Source organism: Dipteris shenzhenensis, chromosome 27 (genome assembly GCF_047967505.1).
Source record: "Dipteris shenzhenensis isolate YYH24624 ecotype China chromosome 27, Dip_SZ_1.0, whole genome shotgun sequence".
Lineage (NCBI taxonomy): Eukaryota > Viridiplantae > Streptophyta > Polypodiopsida > Gleicheniales > Dipteridaceae > Dipteris > Dipteris shenzhenensis.
In genome coordinates, this window is record NC_141622.1 from 3,655,835 (window position 1) to 3,681,505 (window position 25,671).

A 25,671-nucleotide genomic window follows, 5' to 3' on the forward strand; every position below is an offset into this window, starting at 1 on the left:
CTCTCCCACAAGGCCTTCCAGAATGCCTGCAAAAAGAACCTGGAAATACCCTGTGCGTACCAGCTGGGTCGCTGGGTGGGGGGGCGGCTCTGCATCCTCCCGAGAACTCGCCTGCCCAGAGTCGTACTGTAGGCGAAGAAGGAGGTCGGCCCCTGACCTGTCACAATCTCTGGCCACCACCACTCTCCTGGGTCCCACTCAAGCTCTGACAAGGCCCGCCCCACCCAGAGCCAAAGACGCCAAAGCTGCACCTGGTCCTGCTCGATGCTAGGGTCGGTACGCCAGACCTTCCCCAAAAGGCCTACGACCTGAACCCTCTGCCACGGGAGTAGGGGGTCGATGAGCGCACCCTCTCTCCTGAGTCGTCCATCCCCAGAAACCGCGAAGAAGGAGATAGAGGAGTCATCCATAGGTCCTGCGATCACCAGTGGAATGCCACGGGGGGTGAACTGTCCCAACCAGCGGGTGTCACCAGGCATGAGGATCTGATGCTCAGGTGGAACCAACCAAGCAGCTGGGATCGCACCGTCGATCTCCGTGCGTCTCGCCTGGGCTCCACGTGCACCTCCAGCTGCGTCTGCAAGATCAGTCATCTCCAGATGTCTGTACGTATCCCTCCAAACACGAAGGGATCAGGCTGGCCCCCTCATCCAGCCGTCCCACCTGATATGTGATCTCTCCCCCAACTGAAGGCCCTCGGCATCTCTGACCTGACCGTTCCAGATAAGCGGCTGGCGATCGATCTCCTCCTGACAGTTGGGAGGGGACTGAATGAGACTGAGGCGGAGCCGCCTCCAAACCATGAGGAGGCTACGAACGAGTGGGGAGCGGGGCTGAGTGAGCGGGGCGGAGGTGAAGATCCACCTGAGGGACGGTAGCCACTCTCCACCTCGGCGCGGGACACAAGAGCCGACTCCCTGCTGAAGTAACATCTTCCACGTCTGCCCCTTTGGGGTCAAACCGCGAATGACAAGCTTGCCTAACAAGGCCTGACTCTGAAGCTCTGGATCAATGACCCCCAGGCCACCCTCAGCCTGCGGAAGAATGACTGTCTGCCAAGCAACCCTGGCTCTGGTATCTCTATGCCCATCCTCCCCAGACCAAAGGAAGTTCCGAACCAACCTCCTGAGCTGTGCCACGTTGGATCTCGAGAAGCACCAGCAGGAAGCCACATACCAAGCCGTGGCTAGGAGGACCTGGTTAACTACCAAGGCACGACCTGCAAGGGAGAGCTTAGCAGTGCTCCAGAAAGCCAGCTTCCGTCGGATGGAGTCTAGCACCGGGAGAAACTGCTGAGCTGGCGTGATGTCTAGGCCAACCTGGAAGCCAAGGTATCTAGCTGTCTGTCCACGTGGAATCCATCTGAAACCCAGAAATCGCCCCCACTGAGAACACGCCCCCGGGTCTGTGAGAAAACCAACTGATTTGTTCCAGTTGATTTTCGCACCAGCGGCCGAGCAGAAAACCTCCAGGGCCATCCGCACCCTCTCTAGCATCCTCTCATCGTCCTGAACATAAAGGGCTGTATCATCTGCGTACTCCGAGTCCAAAAGCTCCGTGTCCTCCTGGAGTGGAAGGCGAACACCCCTGAGCCCTGTGGACCTCGCCCGAAGGTAGTAAGTCATGGCCTCGGCGAAGAAGAGAAACAGGTAAGGAGCCAGGGGGCAGCCCTGACGTACTGATCTCTCCAAGCTAAAGCGCTCACCCATCCTGCCTCCAATGATGACTCTGCTAGACGCTGTCCTGTACAAAGCTGAGATACCCTGAATCCAACCTGCCGGGAAACCTAGCCGCTCCAGATTCCCCTCCAAAAAGAACCAGTCCACGCGATCGTAGGCCTTCTCGAAGTCGAGAAGTAAAATGGCAAGGTGTGATCCGCTGTGCTGAGCCCACTCCGCCGCCTCTGAAAAGGTGAAGACATTATCCAGGATACTGCGATCCTGGACAAAGCCTGTCTGAGTGTCATGGACGAGGTCTGGGAGTAGAGGCCGAACTCTGGCACTGATCATCTTGGCGAGGATTTTGTAGGCAGTGGTAAGGAGAGTGATCGGACGCCACTGGCGGATCTCCTGTCTATCTCCTCCCTTCGGGATGAGGCAAATCAGTCCTGAGGAAAGGCTCTCTGGCATCTGACCGCTGCTGAAAATCCCCTGCAGAGCTGCAAGGAGGAGCTGATGGATCTGGTCCTAGAAGGAGGTGAAGAATGCTCGGGATAGCCCATCCTCACCTGGGCATTTCTGTCCGTCGATAGCCATCAAGGCCTCCAGCATCTCATCCGAGGTGAACGGCGCCAACGTCGCCTGCATGCTAGGCTGGACCAGGGGTGGAATGTGCCTCCACACCTCCTCACGGGCACGACTAGCACGAGGGGCAAGCGGCTCCTGCTGGAAGAGGGTCCTGTAGAAGTCAGTGGCCAACCCCAGGACCTCCCCCGGATCCGTAACGATGTGACCATCCGCTGTCCTGAGACTCCGAAGCTGATCACCTGCAGCTCTCTGGCCATGCGTCCTGAAGAACTCCCTGCACATCCGGTCACCCTTCCGGGCCCAGAAGGAGAGAGGCGTGATAGGAAAACTCAGAGCGACGCTGGAGGGTCTCCTCCAGGAGGGCTCTGGCTCGAAGGGCCTGGATCCGAAGCTCCTCCGAGCCCGGGGAAGCCTGCTGGAGTCGCTGAATGGAGGCGAGGTCCCTCCGAAGAGCTCTCTCTCTGCCCCACCAATCCTGTCGAACCTGTAGGGCTGCGAGCTGGCAGATCTGGCTGGACTCTTGCAGAGCCTGCGCGACCGAGTCTACCAGATCCATGCCCTCCCCCCAGTCTCTGTCCCAAAGACTGCAAATGCTACTGCGCACATCCACCCTCGAGAAGATGGAGTCGGGAATCCTGCATGAACGGGGGGGGAGAGTCTGGGCTGCCGAATCTAATGATAGGAGCACAGGCGCATGGTCGGAGAGTGTCGTCCCTAGAACTATACCCGCCTGGCCGCCTCTACTGGTGGCCCAATCACTGACATAAAATCTATCAAGCCTCTCCAGGAGTCTGCCTCCTTCCCTGCGGAAGCCCCAAGAGAAGTCCAGGCTCCCGTGCCAACGCCGGAAGGACGGGTCTCTCCAACTGTCCGTCCCTCCTGTCGCGAAGATGAAAGAGTCCCAAGTTGACTGCTCTGCCTGAGCCATACCTGTGAACTCCGGATCTCTGCCTTGCTGGTCCTCCAAGGTCTCCAGGTTGTTGAAGTCTCCTCCAACAATCCAGGAATCCATGTCTGGAAGAATCCCTGTAAGTGTCCTCCAGAAGGTGGCTCTGCATCGGAGGTTTGTGGGAGCATAAATGTTGAGGATTCCTATTTTGGATCAATCCAAATTCAGGCCTACCCAAAGGGCTCGGCCTGGGATCAACGTGCCGTGACCGAAAACTTCCTGGGCTAACTGCTCGCACACGGAGGTACAGACACCCCCACTCCTCCCCTGTGCGCCGATCGAAGGCTCCCAATAAGTGTAGGAACGTCCAGGGAGAACCTTCCCGCAGCTACGGGAATGAGCCGCAGAAAGCTTGTGCTCCTGGAGCAAAAGTACATCCAATCGACCAATCACTGCAGGCTGAAGTTCTTGTCGCAAAATGAGCTTCCTGGGACCACGGGTGCCCGAAGAGTGAAACCCGTTCACATTCCAGGATACGAGGGTAGGCTCATGGAGAGGGACGGGGGGCTGCGAACAACTGTCTGCTCGCGGTCGAAGTCGAAGAAGAATCAGACATATCGGAATGGAGGCGCTGCCGCTTATGAGAAGGTTTGGAGGGGGAGACGGGGTCGTCCAGCCCGTTCTTCAACACCTTCAGCAATGGTGAGAGGCCTCTGGTGCCATGAGCAAATGCTTTCTCGAGCCAGCTCGAGATCTCTGAAGTGGTCATCCCGTAGAAGGTTCGGAGTTTCTGTTGGGACCAAGCTCTGACATCCTGGGGGAGAGGCCATGACAGGGGGGGTCTGAGGATCACAATCAGTCGGAAGCGTTTGGCGGCGCAACGCCACCGCAGGCGCACATCGCCCTCGGACCACCGAGTCTCGAGAAGCTGCCCACCGGACGGGCCTATCCAGGAGCAAACCTGGGCGTGTGTCTGCTCTCTGAGAGCCTCCCAAACCGAGTCGTCTGTCCAGGTCTCGGTGCCATCGCTGAGGAACGTGAAAGCGAAGCTAGGGCCATCCCTGGGAGCCAAGGCAGCAATCTTCCCATCCGCCCCTTTGCGGAGCAAGAAGATACTAATGTCGAGACAAGCCGGGAAGGTCCCAAGGTCGGCCACATCCAGGTAGTCCCAGGGGCCAGATCTGTAAAAGTCTCGGGGAAGCTCTCTCTCTTGGAGCTGAGACCCAGCTGAGTCTGCCACTAAGGGGCTAGCGGGAAGGGAAGCCTGCTCCAGTGGTGGTATAGACTCCAGGTGTCCTGCCAGCGGGGGGGGAGGGGGAGGAGGCTGCGGGATAGGCGACTCGGACTCCACGGAGGCGACTGGCGGAGAAGGTGGAGGAGGTGGAGCGGGGGCTGCACTCGGCTGGAAAGCCGACGGTGCAGCTAACTCTGTAGGAGAGGCGAGGGGGACGGGGGGGGATGGGGATGCATCTGGAACTGGGGCTGAGGGGGAGGAGGAGGAGACTGAGGAAGAGGAGGCGGGGGCTGAAACTGCGGGTCGGGCGAAGGGGGGGGAAACTGGGGAGAAGGCGGGGGAGCGGGAGAGAGGGGGATCTGAGGCTGTGGAGGGCGGGCTGCCGTCGAAGAAGAAGCTCTCCCAGGTCCCTGGGGCGTCTGCCTGTCAGGTCTCTGGGGTGCTGCTGCAGGAAGGGTAACCTCTGCCTCCTTGCCTTTATCCGAAATCTTCTTGTTCTTTCCTCTTTTCCTTCGAACCTCGGTCCAACCGCCCACTACCTCTGGACCAGACTCCGGCTGCCTCGGCTCCTCCTGACGTGGCTGTCCGGGGGGGGTGGGGGCGGAGGGGGCGGGGGCGGGGGGGGTCGAGACAAGCTGGCGAAGCGTGGACAAGCAGCCGCCAAGTGCCCAAAGCCGTGGCACCGCAGGCACTGACCTGGCTGTCCGGTGACTATCATGCTCTGGGTGATGCTGCCGGCACCTGTCACAATCTCGATCACTGCAGGGAGAGTCGCAGGATCTGCCACAGCCACACGGACTCGGGGAGCTCCTGCCGTGGTCACCGCGTCGGCAAAGGTGTCGTGCATAACCCAGCCAAAATGGGAGCCCAAGTCCCTGACAATCGGCCGCAACTCAGTAGCAAGCCCTGGAAAAACTAGTGTCACTGGGTGGCGAGGTATACGGAACCGAACATCGAAATCCGCTGCACTGAATCCACGGTACCACGGGACTATCATGATAATCTTCCCATCCACCGATGTGGGGGAACCGGCAATCAGGTTGCTCGCAGCTTTCTCATTGGAGAGTTTGAGCCAGAAGATGCCCCTTCCCATAAGGGCCACCTCCTCAATATGGCCATCCTCTAGCAGGAGAGTGGACTGGAGCCAGTCCCTGATGGCAGACCTGGAGGGGGATGTCCAATGACTCTACCGTAAACAGAGGTACGAGCAAAGTCGATGGCAACCTCCTGAACACGAGATGATTGTTGCTCTGTCAGGATAACGCGGTAGGCATCTGGAGAGGGAGGGTCCGACTGGGCCTCCGGATCCGGGCAGGGGGCCGCCATACCGCCAAGACTAACTGCAAGCTTCCGATTAGGAAAAAACAGGCTGCCACCCAAGAAGGGGGACGAAGCGGGAGGTGGAGCCTGGGGGTGAGGCGGGCGAGGCGAAGTGAGGGGGCGGGGGGGTCGGAACGGAGGGCGGGGTGAAGGCTGCGGGGTGCGGGGAATACGGGAGGGCGCGGAAGGGCGGGGGGGGGCGGGGTTGGAGTGGCGGGGGCGGAGAGGTGAAGCGGGGGGCGGGGAGAGCGGAATGGAGGCGGGGGGGCAGGTGAAGCGAGGGGGGTCGGCGGGTGAGGCGGAGCGGCGAGAGGGGGGGGGGTGAGGTGAAGCGAGGGGGGGGGTTGGGTGAAGCGAGGTGAGGCGGAGGGGCGGGGTGGAAGAGAGCGGAGGGGGGGGTGAGGGCGGCTGAGACGAGGGAGAGGGGGGGGGGAGTGGAGGCGAGGGGGGGGGCGGCGATGGTGAGGTGAGATGGAGCGGAGGGGCGGGGCGAGAGAGCAGCGAGGGGGCGGGTTGGAGCGGGGCGGATGGCGAGGGAGCAGCGAGGGGGAGCGGAGGCGAGGCAAGGGCGCAGCGAGGTGGGCGGCGGGTGAGGGGGAGGGGGGACGGGGGGTGAGTGCGGAGGGGGAGGGGTGGGGGTGGTCGCGGCGAGGGGAGGAGCTAGGGGGAGGTAGAGCTAACGGCGAGGGGGGGGAGGGGAAGCTCGCAGGAGCTGTAGTTCCCTAGGCTGACTCCTTGAATTCCACTTCAAAGTATCATAACCTCAATCCTCAACATAAAAGGTGAAAAATGCATTCAAGTGAACTTAAAAGAGCATTCTCACAACTGAAAAAGCAATCTCTGAATCTATGAACTGTGCTTTAACTCCTCAAGCATCACCTTAGCATTTAGTGTAGCATCAAACTTAAAAAATAGTCTAGAAATGCTTGCAGAAAACAGAGGAACCTTGGAGGGTTGCTGCCTCACTCAAAAAAGCATCAAGTAGAGGGCATTTGCTGCGTAATAAAAGGTACTTGGAAGTAGAAGACTCGGTGCAAGTCTCAAACCAAATGAAGCTTCACACCTCCAGGGGCAGCAACATCTTCTCCACCTCCAAAAACATGTCTTCTTCAAAACCCAACTGGTTTTTCCTTAGTTTCTCCTCATTCCCTTGACCATTTGGCCTCAAAATTCACCAACAGGTATTCCATAGGGTCGCCTAAGTGCACCTCAAATCGTCTTTGAAATGGTGGCTCCAGCAAGCTGTATCAAAAAAAATGGCGCGGGATGAAGCGAGTATCAGTACGGGTTGTAGAAGGACACTTTCCAGAAACCCTCTGGAGTGGAAGTGCGCCTATATGAGGGGAATCTATGGCTGAAAGGGTTTGGAGAATGGTCCCCTACATTGGGAGAACAAGCGCTTGGACCCAGGAGATCTCAGGTTTCACAGGTACCATAGCCATTGGCACAACAGGTAGTCAGCCCCTAGCAGCCTCAGAGATCTCCTCAATGCAGAGGAGAACCTGAGACATGACAGAGAGCATCTCTGCTACCAACCTGCCACAGGGACCACGACAAACAACACTGCCCTCATTTGCATCAGCCACGGCCTCAAGAGCAGTTTCTGCTGTCTCGTAAGTGCCACAAATTAGGAGAAGGGCGTCCCAACAACCGCATCAGTGAAATGACAAAGAAGTGTATTCCATTGTCACTTAGTTAGGCCCAACGACCATCATCCTTGGTGCACCATGGCTTGCCGAGCATGTAGCAATTATCAGTTGGCAAGAATGTACCATTACCATTAAGGATCTAGCAGTGAAGAATGGAGAACTTTTTATGGTCCCCGCATTGACCCACATGTAGTCAATAGCTGGTCTATTGACGAAGCGACACCAGCCAAAGGTTCCAAGAGCTTGTGCATAGGGGTTTATAGCTTTGTCCTCTGTTCTAGTATCAGCAGAAGGGGATGTCATGGGCATCCACAGTCCATCTCATACTACTTTCACATGATGCCAGTACACAAGTCAGCAGAAGACAAAGTAGGTCCAAAAACACAGAGTTACCCACGTGCTGACTTTTTAGTCAACGCTGACCTTTGATCAACATGGTCAACGGTATGCGTTGACCATATGACCATGGTCGGCCAGTCAACAACCCTATTCCTATAAAATCAACCAGTGCAACAATTTGTCCAGCTTACCCAAACTTAGGTCAAGCAGCAACCTTCGTAGGAGCAGCAACAGATGGTGCCTCAGTTTCAGCCCTTGGACCAGCAGCATCAGCCCCAACATCAGTAGTAGGTCCGTCTTTATCCACAGCTCTTTAGACCCGTAGAGTAGCAGCTCCAGCAGATGCAGTAGCTCCACACGTAGCCTTAGCAACTCCCTACCCAGTCTTTCCATGGACACAGCTCCCCTCAATTAGCCTCAGCCTTGCAGCAATCAGCCAGCCTCAGCCTTACAATTATAGCCCTTTAGCGGGATTCCATCATGTAGCTTCATCCCTCTTCAATGATAGTAGATTAGCATAAACTCTGAGTTCATGCCTATTTCAACATGCATCAGTTTCTCTCTCTCTTTCTCTTTTAATCAGCCTTTCCACACTTCTGCACTCAGCTTAGCTTAGTGAGAGAGACTCCTAGTCCTCATGCCCTTAAATCTTGCCTCCCCTGTTTAGCCTCAACATCCATCTCTCTCTCTCTCTCTCTCTCTTGCTCCCTCCCCCTCCCCCTTCCCATACTCTCTCCCTCGCCTTCCCTTTATAACTCTCTCTCTTCCTTTTCCCCTCCAAGTTCCCCCTTTCTATAGTCGGCACAATCCTAGCTGCCACATGGGCAGTGGACTTCCGGACTTTTATCAAGGGTTTGCAACCACTTTGAGGTTAGTGATAATGGGCAATCCCAACAACTATACCTTTGAATAGATTGTCACTTTGTTGTTACAGGAAGGCGAAGCCGTGTAAATTGGATTGCTTCTATCAATGCTAATCAAGCATATGCTACCCATCGTAAGGGTAAGGGAAGAGAATGAAAACGTTTGGGAAACCCAACAATAAAATTAAGGTAACACTTCTGATGCCAATAAAAATGCAGACAAGAAAAATAAAAAATGCAACTACTGTAAAAAGCCAAGACATGACATTTTTGAATGCAGGAACTGCATTGAATCATAATAAAAAGTAGTCTAGCCTCGCAGTTAGTGATGCTTCTTCTATAGGTGAGAAGGACGAATCAATAAATATCGCTCTTCATGATTGAGCTTTTATTATCACATGCCAATGTAGTCCTCCTATTCATGATTCTGTCACTGATGCTTTTAGTGCTGGTGCTTTCAAGCACATAAATTCATGCAAAAAATTGTTTCTTTCTTTGAATGATGCACCTAAGGAGGGCATTATTACTTGTGCCAATAATGCTTCTTATGCCTGCAGAGCTATTGGCCAAGGATGAGTTTGGGAATGTTCCTGGATTCATCTAGGTATATTGAACTTGTTTCAATATCTGGTGTTCCAGTCTCTCTCTTCTGGACGCTTTAAATGTTCCAAAAATAACAAAGAATCTCATATCTATTTCAGCTATTGCTACATATGGATAGAGAGTTATTTTTTATGGTTACCATTGTGCTGTTTATGATTTCAGAAACGTCAACACCATTGTCATCACTGTAACATTGACTCGAGGTCTATACAGACTTGATGCCTATGAGAGAGAGATTGTCATGGAAGCACTTGTAGTAGAGGATTCAGTCATTGCAGACACGCACCTGTGGCATGAGGGTTTGGACATCTTAACTATGGCCGTTTGGTCACATTACACTCACAAAATGTGGTTGTTGATCTCCCCAATATGCATGCATTATCCAAACATGTTTGTTAGGGATGCTTACTTGGAAAAATGCATCGGTTTTCCTTCCCAAAAGATGGAAGTGTTGATGCCCATAAGTTGGATTTAGTTCACGGTGATGTGTGTGGCTCAATGCGGACACCATCTATTGGTGGATATTTGTACTTCACTTTTGTGGATGAATTCACTTGTTAAATTAGGGTTTATCCTTTAAAATCCAAATCATATGTCTTTGCATGCTCTAAACAATTTCCTACTTTGGTTGAGAATTAAAGTGGACACAAGATGCTTGATCTCTTTTTCATTACATGGTGTACCATGTAGGCTAATTTCTTAGTGCTCCCAAAGTCCATTGACTTCACCCCTTCCATATTCATAATGTGTCACAAGTATGAAATCTTTTCATCATTAAACGAACACTTGCTCTTTGTAGCATATAGCTTGTTATGTATCAATTTTCAACAATTCTCTTAAATTAACTCCATATACTTTTCATTCTTTGAATACACACAGATTGCCCAAGTACTAATCTTCTCATCATAAAATAAACACTTGCTTTTTGTATCATGTAGCTTGTTATGTCTTAAGTTTCTAACAATTCTCACAAATGAGCGTCATATTCTTTCATTTTGAGAATTCACTCAGATGTCATAAAAAAAGACCAATACAAAGTTCTCTACGAGTTATCAAAACAAATCTTGCATCAAAACAATTAAATTGCCTAGAGCATATGTCAAACCAAAAGACATAACACACTCACTACAAGGTACTGGACGCTTTTGGATGCAATTTGCAAAGAATAATACACTAGGGGGGGAAATCTGCAAAGGGTGAAAGCATCGGTATTTTTGTTTGAATTTTTGTTAGAGTTTAGGTCTAGGGATTGGCAAGGTTGGGGCCTAGTTAAGGTGTCTGAACCCTGTCGGGTGAATTGACTAGATTGGTTGGGTTAACCTGACGAGATTTGACATTGGTTGGTTGGGTCAGTCGACCTTGTGGTCGGGTCAGCCAACCAGGCTGGTCGGCTAGTTCCTCCGGGGGAGAGGCCTAGTTAAGGGCCCCCTCTCACACTCGTTCACTATCTCATCGAGAAACCAATTGTATTCTTCCTCACTGATATTTCCCCTCAGGGCTGAGAGGATTCCTGCAGTAATACAGTTGCCATTGCCTTTATCATGTCATTTTCTCTCGCCTTTTTTTGATTGCGTTCCACACTGCACCACTCACATTTCTAGCATACACTTACCTTGGTATGCCATTTAGTACTATTTAGTACTTGCAGATAGGGCAATTAGTACTATTTACTATTTAGTACTTTCACATAGGACAGCTAGTACACTAAGTCAGCGTATGATAGTTCTACCATTCGCCTGTCCTATGCTAGGCTTTTACGCATTCCTTTTGTACTTATGTTTTGGTACCGTATGGCGGATTTGGTCCCATTGACATCATACACAGGTCCCATCACCCGGATGGTTAGCTGATTGGATGGCCATTTGATAGGGATCTCTCTGCCTTTTGTCCTTTGCATTTGTATACTCTCCTGCATCAACAATGTGATGGATCTCTCTATCTATCTTCTCATCTCAGATATCAGCCTTGGGTGTAGATGCCCACTTTAGTGGCCCCACCCTCTTAGCTTTTAATGTATCTGGTTTTTTTCAGTTTGATGGACCCTTCCGTCATTTGAAGACGTTAATAACATTTCTCTCTTTCTAGCAAAATCGTTTCTATCATAGTGGCATGCTGAGTATCTTGAGTGCATGTAATGTGGCCCAGATTTAACCCCATTGATCCATCAAGCATGTTTTTAAGCATTAGATAGACTGGAAGATAACATGCACATTAAAGAAGGAAAAATGTGATGTGGGTGAAGTCCAACTCTCACCTGGTATCTTGACCATGTGAGTAAATATTTCAAGGTGACTGTGTGTCACAGGCTGAAAATCTTCGTACCCTTGATGCTCGTGGGATTTATAATTCTTGTTCCCGTCAATGCAACTGGTGGGGGTTTGACGAGTAATGAGGTTTTCTATGTCAATATTGATAAGCTTTCCATAAGCAATGTTCCTGATGGATCCCAAAGGTAAAATCCAAAACTCCCAACCCCAACTCACATTTTGCAACAATTATGTTCTCTAAAAATTCCTGTAATCTTATAGCACGTCTTGTGATTACAGATGTGGAATATTACTCTTACAAATCATGTCCTGACTTGTTGATCATTTTTACAAATATGAGTGAAGATTCTGGGTACACGTTTCCATGGCGTATGTATTCACTGCATGGATATGCGGAGTGCTTTTCACAGAATACAAAACAGTGATGCTAATGCGGATACTCTACCATGATGCGCGACGCCGAAGGCCTGACCATTTCACGGTATGTCAAAACTCCCTTGGATGTAATAGTTTTTGAATGGATGAATCTCGACAGGTTAGGTGACTCATGGTAGCAGCCTAGAAAAGAGTTTTGCTGGGTCCTTTTTGACTTATATGCTGTGTATTGATCTATGCTTGAGGAATGCTTGTCATTATTAGCGTTAAGCTTTTCATTGATAGTATGTTTTGTCATGATGGAAAGTTGTGGTGGGACTTGACACCTTGGAGACTAACTAATGCAATGTTCTGTAGGTGTTAGTAAAAAATATACCAGCAGATCCGGATGAATCAGTCAGCCTTCATGTAGAACATTTCTTTCGAGTGAATCATCCTGACTACTACTTATCACATCAGGTTTCTAAGTCTTCACTTGCTAGATTTGTGGTTATAGTGTTAGTTGTGTGTGGAACAAGATAGTGAATGCCAATTTATGGCATCAAATGTGTAAGGAGTTTGAGACAGTTGAGGTGATTTACATGTGCTTACATGCTTGTGTGTTAAGCGTTTAGATGCTAAGTGATTCTCAAAGACTCAGATTGGTGCTAATTAGATTTGTCACATTGAGAATGCACTCTTATTCAGTCAATTTGTGGTAAATTGTGGCTGTAGTTATTCGTATTTGACATTGCTTGTCAACTTGGTGTGTGATGTTCTCGACACTCATTCCTCTTCTCCTTTTCAAACTTATGGGACAAATGTGTTGCTTTGATTGTAACTGAAATCTTTATCACCCATCCTAACCCTCAAGATTTCTAAAATTTGTATTTTCTGCTGTAAATGGTACGTGCATGTGTGCATGCATGCCTGCTGTGCTTTTTTGCCCCAGAGGGAGGTATGACTAATAGACACACTGTATATTCCACCAATTGTAATGACAACATCTCGTAACATACCTTTGGGTACCATAATAGCCTTTAAGCTGATATCAACTCCATATCCTTCATCCACAATGACACCAAAAACAATTTTCTTCTTAATCTTGAGTGAAATATTTGGCACTTGCTGGTATGGTCACTAGGGGTTTCACATACATGGATGGTTTATCTTCGGCTTAGAACCATTGTAGAAAGAATTCTTGGAAATATGGAGAAACTTGCATTATTTTGGTCTTACATAACAGTGAAGATATTTAACTTCTCCAGAAATAAAAACGAGGGATGCACAACCTTAAACAACTTGTCTCAAACTTGGCATATACATCATTGGGAAGGAAAACTCAACCTGATCATGAGATATCAATAAAGAACATGAGCTGGGAGAGCCAAGGATGATGGGTCCCAATCTTGAGTGATATCCATAAGGCAAGTGATGAGGATGAGAATAGTGTCATGTTAGTGAGTATGCTAGTATCTTACACCTAGAGGAAAGTTTGTGATTTGCCCAAAGCTGCGCGAAGCTCTAATGCATCTATTGTTTACTCTCTTGCTGTATATGTGATGAAAACCCCATCGAGAGTAAGAGGGGTCTTTGCATAGGCCTCACACCATCCATCCTCAGGTCAATGATGAGACAAAAAGCTAGCCTCTCATTTGGTATTCAATGGTCTTGGACTTGGAGGGTGCCATTCTTGGGGTCTATAAGTACATTGGTTGGATATGGGAATTGATTTTGGGCTAAGCAACCTGTAAGATTGCCACGAGTCTTGAAATTCCACAATCCCTTGGTTTCACCATGCCGTTTTTTGCTGCAGCTCCCTTTCTGCTGGTTGCCTTACATACCTGCCTTGGGATGCAGGAGCCCGTGTTGTGTTTTCAGGGCAGCGAGCTGTCTAGCTTGCCATTTCCCCTTTTGTCGCCCGTCCTCACACGGCTATAGCTCCCCTTTGTCGCCCCCCGCCCTCACCCTCGCCCCAAAACACGCATACACACTTACAAAACTTGCATTACTATACCAGTATTGGCAATACTCCGAATATCCATATGATGGGTTTCAAAAAATTAAGATTTTTCCTATACCACTACCTATAATTAACACAAGAACATGTATCCATTTTCGAAAACATGCACTTGTCACCCATTCTATTGCCGTTGAGTCCCAATGAATACAAGAAGCATGTAAGCAAAACAGCCAACAAAAAAGCTTAACATGCAATGCTCATGTCACTACTAAGCCAACTAATACAAAAAGATTGTGCCAAGAAGCATGTAAGCAAAACAGCCAACAAAAAAGCTTAACATGCAATGCTCATGTCACTACTAAGCCAACTAATACAAAAAGATTGTGCCAAGAATAAAATACTTGGCATGCATAATCTTAGATGGAGGTATGAGTCGGGACTCAGGAGCTTCACAATACTATTCTACCTTGCATGGTACATGCAGCTCGTGTATCACTAAGTATCAATTTGGCCATCCGTACAACATACAGTTGACTGTAGTAAACTGTGGTACGTACATATGTACAGAACTTAGGTAGAGCTTTTCAAATATTGCAAGCTTCACTTGCTGAAGGTACCATACTGTTATGGTACAATCCATACCATAGGTGCAGAAAGAAAGAGGTAAGGTGAACACAGCTACACCATAAACAATCTTGTTGCCTTATTTGCCCACTTCCTTATGGCCACATAGCCCGTTGCTTGGGTTGTAATATTAGAACAACAAGCTGCCCCAATGGCTCTCCTCTTCCACCCCAGTGTCACAAGAAACGTTTCTAGAAATGCATTTCGACGTTTCTAGGTTTTGCCAGGCGTCTCATCTAGAAACGGGTTTTAAATTTGTATTATATATTAATTATATATCAAACATAAATAATTATCTCCAAATGCTATGTGTGTGTGCGTGAAAAGAGCTCTCAGATACACACATATACACTGAGCACACTCAAAAGAGTAAAAAATAGTAACACTTTGGCACCAGGGCGTTTCGCCCAATGCACCGGCGTTGCGCCCGTTTCCACTAAATGTTTCGCCTGGGCGAAACGCGTTTTCTAGTTACACTGCTCCACCCTTAACCCTCTTATCTTCCTTCACTCATCCCCTTCTCTACTTGCATCCTCCACCTATCCTATTTCTATTTTGGTCTCAAGTGTGCCGGGGAATAAGAAGAGCTTTCAATGCCCTGAAGAAGCCTGATTTATTGAACTCGTTGTTCGCAAAGAGGTATGACCCATGGGATTTGCAAGTTTATTCCAAGTTTTGTTGTGAGGTTATTGCCGGAGAAGCTGCATGCATGGAAGCTCACTACCACCTATTTTTGAGGTGTTTGCATATGAGGGACCTTCAAGCTAACTCCACATAGGGCTCCTTGATTCACATGTATCTAGTAATCAGTTCGTGCTCTTGCCAAGGCATCCTCTACTCTGCAGTGCCGGACATCAGTTATGTCAATTGCAACCACAGTCATGACATCTCAATTCACTTGCTTTGGCTTCGGCTGCCTCAGCTTTGTTTACCACAGGCCTTCAGATTCATAGCTTCGTCTATAGATAGGGCCTTTGCCTCGTTGATTCGTGGTTGTTTTCTTGATGCACACAGTTCCCGGATGCATAGGTGCTTGTCTTTCTTGAGAGCAGGTTCGGTTATAAAGTTTCTAGGTTTGCAAATAAGCTGCCTCTGTTCCCTAGCTGGTCTGGTGCATTTGATTCTAGATGGCACCATTGCAGCTAGCCCATAGGATGTGGGTGTTGGAAATAGAGGATAGAATCACTCACACCTCACACTCTCGATCTAGCTCATACAACACTCAAAGAGACGGAGATAGAGATAGGACAAAAACTCAAATATATTCCTCCACAAAAGTGGGCAGACAAAAGCTCAAGGATGAGCACAAAGGACAGCAAGGAAGCTGTCAGCAAGAACTGAGTATTCTCCTCTCCCTGCACGCTTGCCTGGTGCTAGGCAGGTGAGTGCTGGTGATGGAGAATGAGGGAGGAATGGAGCCCCTTTTATAGGAGGGCCTGGAGCCCTGAAAGTGACCAACCAGACCAGTCTGCTGCTGCAGCCGACTGAACCGACCTGGTCAGGGCCCCTTTTGGGGCTGAATCTAGGCCGACAAGACCTGGCTGGTCTGGCCTATAAATAGGCCCCCTCTGTGGGCCTTTTGCTGCTGCTGGCTGGTCCTGGTACTGCTCCATGTGCCCCCGTACAATGCTGGTGCAATCTTCTTGCTGGCACAGTCCTCCATGCAGCTAGGTTACCTCAGCCCCTTTCCCTCTACAGTCTCCTGCCCCCTTGTCCCCTCCAATCGGGGGCTCACAAGTGGGGCAGTGACATTTCTAACACCCCCTCTCAACGACACAACTGTGGGCCAATCCCCAGTCGAATGAGGTGTTCCATCTGCTCCCTAGGAAGTGCCTTCATGAAGACATCCGAGATGTTGTCGTTGGTGGGGTAGTACATCAACTCTATGACTTCCTCGTTGATGAGTTCTTGAACAAAGTGGTTGTGAACCTCGATGTGCTTCGTCCGTGTGTGAAACACGGGGTTTGCTTTGCATGCTGCTGTACAAGCAGCCCTGTACTCCATCTTTATAGATGAAAGGATGACAGTAGGTTGTTTCTTACTCAGTCATGACATAGCTCCTGATGAGAGTAAGAAACAATATCCGGAAGTCGGTCTCCGGAGTCCGGGTATCAATATCACTTGCCCAATCACTATTGCAGAAACCTCCCAACTCAATGCCTCTCGTACAAGTGATGCCGTAGGTGTAGGTACCCTTCAAGTACCTTAGCACCCTCATACCTGCATCCCAATGGGCCTTCTTGGGTGTGGCGGAGAACTGACAGAGCAATCCAACTGCGTAGGAAATATCCGGTTGGGTATTGGTGAGGTGAAGCAAACTCCCCACCAAGCGTCGATACAGAGATGAATCAACCGGCTGAGATGGATCACGCACACTCAGCTTCAGACCAGTTTCCATGGGAGTCACTGTTGCTTTGCAATTTTCCATTTGAAAACGCTTGAGCAGTTTCCTGCTATATTTCTCCTGTGAAATAAAGATACAGCTCTTTCCCTACTTCACCTCAATCCCAATAAAGTAGTGAAGTATGCCTAAGTCAGTCATCTTGAACTCCTCCATGAGAAGTCTCTTGACCTGAGCAATCTTCTTTGTATGATCCCGTGTAATGGTGAGGTCATCATCATAATCAATACCAGCCGCAAATCCCCCTCTGTGTCAAGATAAAGATTTGCCTTTGATAGACTCCGATGAAGCTCGATCTTCAGAAAGAAAATATCTATCCGCTGGTACCAAGCTCTGGGGGCTTGTTTCAGCTCGTATAAGGCCTTCTTCATTTTGCAGACTTTTGATGGGGATCCTGGAATCTAAAATCCTGGTGGCTGTGCCACATGTACCTCCTCCTCCAGGGTACCATTAAAAAATGCAGACTTGACGTCCATCTGAAAAATAGGCTAATTGTGATGAGCAATCAAGGCAAATACTGTCCGAATAGTCACCATCCTAGCTATGGGGACGAAGGTCTCGTCAAAGTCAAGTCCTTCTGACTGTGCATAATCTTTCACTACCAATCTTGCTTTGTACTTGTCCAAGCTCCCATCTGACTTGAACTTAAGCTTGTGCACCCATTTAGTCCCAATGACCTTCCACTTGGTTGGTTTGGGCACTAAATCCCAGGTGTCATTTTTCAAAATAGCATCCATCTCTGCCTGCATGGCTTCATGCCATTCTAGAATATCCTTCGCTTCTTGGAAAGAACAGGGCTTCTGAAGCTGAGCCACCATAGCGTAGTTCACGGAGGGAGTCTTCATGTTGTGTTGAGACCGCCGCACTCCGGAACTGCTCTCGAGAATGTCCGTGACCCGTGAGTCTGCTAAAGTCTTCAAATACCATTGAGGTAGCTTCTTCTCTAATGGAGGTGTCTTTGATGGAGTTGCCTTGGGAGCTGGCTCTGGAATGGCATGCTCCTCCTCCTCCTCCTCCTCGGGGTCTTCAGTCAGCTCCACCTCTTGGATGGTGACCTTGGGTGGGGGGAATGCCGGAGTTCAGGAACCTCTTTTGCAGGCTGTGGCTTGGACTGTTGATAAGGATCTTCTTCTTTTCCAGGTCAAAAAGGCGATAGGCCTTGGATTCTTCAATGTATCCCACAAAGATACATCTTCGGCTATGGGAATCAAGCTTCGTTCGCTCATCTTTATGCACATGAACAAATGCATTAGAACCGAAAACCCGGATATGGGAATCAAGCTTCATATGGAGTCTTGTCATCAACAGCCTTGGTCTTGGTTCTATTGAGGATGTGAACGGTAGTATTCACGGCTTCACCCCAGTAAGCTTTCGAGACATTCCTCCCTCGCAACATGGTCAACTCTGTCTCTGTGACGGTCATGTGCTTCCTCTTAGCCACTCCATTCTGCTGAGATGTGCGAGCTGTAGTGAGCTGTCTCTTGATCCCGTGCTGCTTGCAAAATCCATTGAACTCGGTAGAAGTGAACTCTCCCTCTTTGTCGGTGCGGAAGGCTTTGATTACCTCCTCGCTCTCCTTCTCTACCTGGGTCTTCCAGTCTTTGAATTTTTCATAAGCCTGAGACTTCTTGGCTAGGCAGAATACCCACGTCATGCGACTGAAATCATCCACAAATAAAGAGAATATCGCGAACCTGTGAATGAATTTGTCGACATTGAGCCGCAAATGTCGGCGTGAACCAACTCGAGTAGCTTCTTGGCTGGTGATGAGGCCTACTGTGGGAACTTGTCTCTTGGTTGCTTGCCCTCCAAGCAAGCCCTGCAAACACGATCATTGCCTGCAATCAGTGGAAGTCCATCTACTATCTTTGTCTTCTGCATCTTGGTGAGAGTGCCATAGTTGACGTGACCAAACCGCTCATGCCACAATTTGGATCTACCATGATCCCCGTGCACCAACAGAGCGTTGAGCCGATATAGCCCATGCTCCTCGACTCCTTGAGCCACTACCTTTCCATTTGCCTTGGATGTGACAGTGACTTTGCCGTTGTCAAATAAGACCGACATATTGTGCTTGTCCATCTGACTGGAAATCAGCTCCTCGTTTCCTGTAGTCGTGATGAATGGAATACTACCAACACCCTTCACAAGGCATGACCAGTTGTCCCCCATAGTGACCTTGGAATCGGGATGCATACCTTCCATGGTTTTGAACCACTTTATGATTTTGGGAAGGCCTATGATAAAGTGGATTGAGAGTTTCTTGAGGGGACTCTGAATAGGATGGATCCGAAACAATGGAAAGTAGGGGTGTTAGTAAAGTACTCTATCCACAGCACATAGCCAAGTGAGGTTGAGGAGACAGATTTCACATAGCTACATCAATGAGACAGGGAAGTCCCTTGGGCCCTCTACTTTTTCTATTTATTGTAGAGCCTATGAGTATTTTTCTGCAAGACAGAGGCACATGCATTTGTGGCATGAGGATGCCCATTGAGTTTCGGAGGAGCTTCTTGATGCAAAGTTTGTAGACGATATGGCAGTGCACTTTGGTGGAGGGGTAGACAACTTCTAGGCATTTGCTATTATCAACTTGCACAAGTCTTGCGGGATTTGGGTTACTGATTCAGCACACCCAGACTGGAGATCGCACATAGACTTTACTCGGGTGCCTAGAGGGACTATAGTGTGACATCTGGGATGTCATGTATGACTGGACATCACATCGGAGCAATAGTTGGAACCACTTCTTTTGAGCATTTGGAGGAAGCTCTTGCATTGGAGCTCAGCCAAGCTATCCTTGGTAGGTAGAGGAGTGGTTGCCAACCAGGTTTTGCTTGCTACTATGTGGTGCATAATCTCTTGTTAGGCCTTTTCTAGATCTTGCATCAGCCAAGTGAAGCGACTCCTCAAGAACTTCATCTGGTCAAGAGGGGATGGCTGCTTGGCTAGGACGAAAGTGGCTTGGGATGCCATTTATTCAGTCAGTCCAGAGAAGAGCTAGGCATTGTGGACTCAAAAGTGTCAGAACAGAGAATTCCTCGCGAAGCTCATTATCAAAGGCATGCTGCCTGGCAGTGAGCCATGGAAGAGGCTACCCCTTCATAGACTTCATGAGATATGGCCAAAGTTGGGAAGCCCTTGGGAGCCCAGTACCAGGTGGATGTTTTCTAGGATGAGGGCTACTTGCTTGGGTAGGAGCTCAAAGGTGAGATTTGTAGCCAGCTATTCTCAGGGTTTGCGATGCAATGTGAGCAAATTTTTCCTGAGACATCCCACATCATTTGAAGAGAGGAGGCGATAACCCCTCCTTTTCAAATACCTTCTCAGATTGATGTCCGGACATACCTTTGGACAGAGACTTAACATGGTATCCACAGCACTCCGCGCCTCAGGTAGACTGCTCTGAACAGACTCCTCTTCCTCTTGCCTCAAATTGCCTGCTGCAAATCATGATCAGCACGTCGGATAGCCCTCGAAACACCTTGGGCAGGCTGCTAGGAATTGCCACTCCAACACACCTTTGGCAGGCTGCTCTTGCTGCCTGAAATTGTACCAGACTTCCACGAATAGCCGCCTGGAATCTCTGCTGCAGATTCCCCCTTCAAACAGGCCTGTGTCAGCCTTGCTGCCGACCCCTTTTCTATCCACCATGTGTGCAGACTGCACCTAAATAGGTGCCTTGAAGTGCTACCTCAGATATACGTGGCAACTCCCTAGGTATGCGTCAGCTTAGCCCTCGCTTGGTCCCTCATCAACAATGGCGAATGATACCATGTGAGAGTGGTGCATGTGCGGAAGCATATTGAAGAGAGAGAGAGAGAGAGAGAGAGAGAGAGAGAGAGAGAGAGAGATGAAATAGGCTACAGCAATTGCATATTGATCCAGGGAAACAGCCACAGCCAAGGGGCTGGTCAAGAGAGAGAAGAGAACACTCCAAGGAAAGCCCCCATTGTGTGGCACAGAGTGGAGAATGGGGGGAACCATGTATAGGCCCCCAAGCCAGCCTCGTTAGGCCAGATTTGGCTGGCCATTGGACCAAGCAGCCAAGTGGGCTCATGGCCTGGGTTTTGTCGGTTTCAGCTACATGCTTACGATGTGGTTTTGCAGAGAAGTCTCAGAGGCACTCCATTCGGGATTGTCCACTGTCATAGGAGAGAGCATTGAAGATGGCCTTTGCTGGGATTCAAGAAGAGATGGTGGTCACTTGGGGAGTGGTGGCCTTTGTGACAGACATAGGACTTGCTTGTGGTTATGAGAACATTCGGGCAGGAGTTCACCTTCATCCATACTCCGGACTTCACTGTATACCGACCAAACCAGTGGTGGCCTGGGTAATAGACAGGACTTGCTTGTGATTACAAGAACATTCAAGGGACCTTGTCCTTTAGAATGGTAGGGCAGGAGTTCACCTTCATCAATACTCTGGACTTCAATGTACACCTTTGTCCATACTCCGGACTCCAATGTATACCGACCCTTGTAGTGGGCTCATGGCTTGGGTTTGGTCGGTTTCAGTTACGTGCTCACGATGTGTTTTTGCAGAGGAGTCTTATAGGCACTCCAGTGGATTGTCCAATGGCACAGGAGAAAGCATTGAGGATGGTCTTTGTTGGGATTCAAGATGAGATGGTGCTCACCTTGGGAGTGGTGTCCTGGGTGACAAACATAGGAATAGCTTGTGGTTATGAGAACATTCAAGGGAGCTTGTCCTTTAGAATGGTAAGGCAGGAGTTTTTATCAGTATATGGGAGCCATGCCCTTTCCTTCATTTCACGGTGGTATGATATGGCATTATAAACCACCGGAGTGGCTATGTGTTCAACATTTGTATAAGCTAATCCCCCATAGAGCGGCCGGCCAGGGGGATATCGTTGTATTTTCTTATTGTACCCTTCATCCAGGAGATCCTGTTAGAGTATGGCATCTCATACTAAGAGAGGGCTTTGTTGTGGATGTGCCCGCCCAGAGAGGATGGGTTAGGGTAGAGCTAGTTTAGCAGGTTGGTAGGGCTAAGTTGGAAGCCAAAATTGGGTCTCAACCAGGACGGGTCAACCGACTTGCATGGTCGGGTCAACCTGACCCTAACCTGACCCAACCAGGGTCAGGTCAGCTGACCTGGCTGGTCGGGTCAGCCGACTTGGCTGTTCGTCCAATGGCCAGCCTAAGCTGGCTGGGGGGCCTATAAATGGCTCCCCCTATTCTCCACACTGTGTCTCACATTGGGGGCTTTCCCTTGCAGTGTCCTCTCTCTCTTGACCAGCCCCTTGGTTGTGGTTGTTTCCCTGGATCAATATGCAGTTGCTATTGCCTATTTCATGTGTCTTTCTCTCCCTCTCTCTTCAGTACGCTTCCGCATGTACACAACTCTCACATGGTATCATTCGCCGTCGTCGATGAGGGAACAAGAGAGGGATGAGCTGACGATCTGAGGTAGCATTTAAGCACCTGTTAAGGTACAGTCTACACATGGTGGACAGAAAATGGGTCGGCAGCAAGGCTGACACAGGCCTGTTTGAGGGTGATCTGCAGTAGAGATTCTAGGCAGCTATTTGTGGCAGTTTGGTACAATTTCAGGTAGCAGGAGCAACCTGCCAAAGGTGTGTTGGGGCGGCAGTTCCTAGCAGCCTGGCCAAGGCGTTTTGAGGGCTATTCGACATGCTGATCAGGATTCGCAGCAGGAGATTTGAGGCAAGTGGAAGAGGAGTCTATTCAGAGCAGTCTACCTGTGGCATGGATGGTTGTGGACAAGCCATCTGTTGGAGAAGGCTTCCTCTTCTTCTTTCCCATACCCCCATCGAGTCTTTTCTTCTTTTCTTCTTCACCAAAGGGCTGCTCTTGTTAGGTTCAAGCCAAGGTGTGTGTAGATTCTGGAATAGCATCATGGGACCCCCTATGTACGAGTAAGGAGGATAAGCCCGACGGCACGAACTATGCCCATTGGAAGCTCAACATGAAGTTTTTTGTGTGTGTGTGTGTGTGTGTGTGTGTGTGTGGGTTTGAGATGAGAGGCATCCAAACATCCAGAAAAGTTTCCCAAATCTGATAGAAGGGAACCGAAGCCGCAGTAAATGAGAAACATGAGTGATCAATGTGCGAGAGTGCGGGCAAAACCATAATAAGTGAGGAACTGTCTCGCGGGGATGAGAGCAACGGGGGCAGAAAGGAGAAGCAATGCGGCGTGCTGCCAATTTCACCCCAATGGAAAAGGCTCCCACTATACATCTCCAAAAGAAAAGCCTCTGTTTCAATGGCAATTTGGCTTTCCAGATTTTCATGAGTCGGGATTGCCACCAAGATAAAGGCCTATCCAAATTCCAAAGAGTGTTGGCATGCTTGTCAATCCATGGCTGTGGAAGAAGAAATCTGTAAACCTTCGAGGAGGTCAGATTGTGTATTGAGAGCGTATGGGAGACTTCCCATATTGTAAATTTATGAGGATATAAATACAATGGATTTTACCAAAAAAAAAAAAAGTGTGTGTGTGGGTTTTGCGCAAAAAGTAGTGCTAGTTATATTGCTTGAAAACGAGGGTACAAGAGGGCCTAAAGGCCAGCGGGCTGCAATCACAAAACGGATACAGCCCATGGTAACAAAATACTAATTACAAGCCTCTTAGGGCATAATCATCGGAGTGTGGACAAACAGCCACGGTGGGGGGGAGTAATGCCACTGAAGACTCTGAGCAGAGTGCTGGAAGAACAGCTCTCGATGGTCCCAGTCGCGAAGGAAGCGCCGTCTCTTCTCCTTCCCTGCCTGGGACTCCCCCTGAATCTGAACCCACTGACCCTTGAGCGTGTGAATGATCGGCTCCAAACGTCCGCTAGGGTTTGGGTAGCAGAAGAAGCATGGTCTCCTAAGGTCTGCGCGCATCTGGAAGTCCAGATATGCCAGCCTACAATACTCCCTATGATCTCCCAAACTGGGTGCCGAGTCATCGCTCCTGCATCTGTCTCTGTCAGATGCCAAGGGAAGCTGTCCATGTATGCCCAAGTGGCCTGCGTGATGAAGAAAACTGGATCCTGCCTAGAGAACTCATAAGCCAAGTGATGTCCCATCTCGGTGCTGCACCAACAAACGGCTCCCCAAGTGACCGGTCCTAGCTCGGGTGCAGCCCTCGCTAAGATCCCCATGACTCCCTTCCACACTGTCTGAGCATGCGAGCAGCTCCAAAGGCAGTGCTTCAGGGACGACTCCTCCTGAAAACACATCTGGCAGTGCCCCTTCTGCCCCATCTGCCTTAGCCAGCTGCGAACTGGTAGCCCCTTGTGGGCCACCATCCAAAGAAAGTAAGAGATCTTCCTCGGGTGCCAGCTTGCCCAAAGAGTCTTCCAGAATGTGCGAAGAAAAACCAGAGATATCCCTTGGGCATACCAACTATGTGCCTGTGTGGGTAGCCTGCGCTGGAGAGCCCCAAGAGCACGCCTACCAGTACGTGCACTGTATGAGAAGAAGGGGGTAGGGTTCTCTGAGGTCTCCAGTGGTGGCCAGTGCCACTCCCCTGGGTCCCACTCCACCTCTGTCAAGGAGCGGCCCTCCCAAATCTAGAGTCTCTAGTCCTGGTCCTACATAATCAGGGGGTCTACATGCCATGTTTTCCCTTGCAGCCCTATGATGCGAAGGCGCTGCCAGGGAAGCTGGGGGTTGATCACGGCCTCTCTGCTCTGGAGACGGCTACCATCGGCGACGGAGAAGAAGTGAATCGAGGAGTCCGAGAAAAGGCCTGCAACCACCAAAGGAATGCCACGGGGTGTGAACTGCCCTAGCCACCTCTCATCTCCCAGGAGGAGCTGTCTGGTGATCATGGGAATCCTCCAACCTGCAGAAATGGCAGCATCGATCTCCGCTCGTCGAGCCTGGATCCCACGTGCCGTACCTACTGCTCTTGCTAGCTCGCCTGGGCTCAACTGGCTATAGACGTCCCTCCAAACCCGGAGCGAGCGCGTAGGCCCACGTGCCCAGATCGCCCATGGGATATGGGATCTCTCTCCAAGCTGGCGACTTGTATCATCTGTCACCTGGCTGCTCCAGATCAGGGGCTGTCTGTCTATCTCCTCTCAGCAGTTGGGGGGAACATGAGAGAGGCTGTGCCGTAGCTTCCTCCAGACCGAGACGAGGCTACAGAGGAAGGGGGAACGAGGCTGAGTCAGTGGGGCAGAAGTGAAAATCCACCGGATAGACGGCTGCCAATCACCCCCTCTCTGGGGGATACACGCGCTGAGACCATGCTGAAGTAAGAGCTTCCACGTCTGCCCTCCTGGGGTCAGACCGCGGATGACTAACTTGCCAAGTAATGCCTGACTCTGTAGTTCTGGATCTATGATGCTGAGACCACCCTCTGTCTGGGGGAGAATGACCGTCTGCCAGGCGACCTAGGCTCTGGTGGTGCCGGAACCATCTGAGCCAGACCAAAGAAAGTTCCGCACCAATCTCCTCAGCTGGGCTACACACGATCTCGAGAAACACCAGCAAGATGCCACGTACCAAGCGGTGGCAAGAAGGACTTGGTTGACCACAAGGGCCCTGCCTGCCAAAGATAGCCGAGCCATGCTCCAGAGGGCTAGCTTTCGTCGTATGGAGACTAGGACCGGTAAGAACTGCTGAGCCGGTGTGATATCCAGACCTATCTGGAATCCCAAGTAACGTGTCGTCTGTCCTCTAGGGATCCAGCGAAACCCCAGGAAAATACCCCACTGTGAGCTGGCTTCCCGATCCGTAAGAAAACCAATTGACTTATGCCAGTTGATTTTCGCCCCAGCAGCTAGGCAGAAAACCTCTAAAGACAGTCTCACTCGCTCCAATGACTCCATATCATCCTGCACATACAGGGCCGTGTCGTCTGCATACTCGGAGTCCAGAAGTTCTGCATCGTCCCGAATAGGGAGGCGCATCCCTCGAAGACCAGTGGTACGGGCTCGT

General features: G+C 50.0%; 1 protein-coding gene across 8 annotated transcripts in view; it reads left to right on the plus strand.

Annotated features, from left to right (window-relative positions):
* Nucleotides 1-25,671, plus strand: part of LOC147883751 (hyperosmolality-gated Ca2+ permeable channel 1.5-like) — a 50,681-nt gene that overhangs the window by 10,525 nt on the left and 14,485 nt on the right. For 7 of the 8 annotated variants that reach the window (XM_087399026.1, XM_087399028.1, XM_087399027.1 and 4 more), the window contains 3 exons: nucleotides 11,449-11,595; nucleotides 11,756-11,891; nucleotides 12,143-12,244. In XM_087399026.1, the coding sequence (XP_087255152.1) occupies nucleotides 11,449-11,595; nucleotides 11,756-11,891; nucleotides 12,143-12,244 (385 nt within the window). Of the gene's footprint in view, nucleotides 1-11,448; nucleotides 11,596-11,755; nucleotides 11,892-12,142; nucleotides 12,245-25,671 lie in introns of those variants that run through there. The other variant, XM_087399033.1, reaches the window with a different exon arrangement.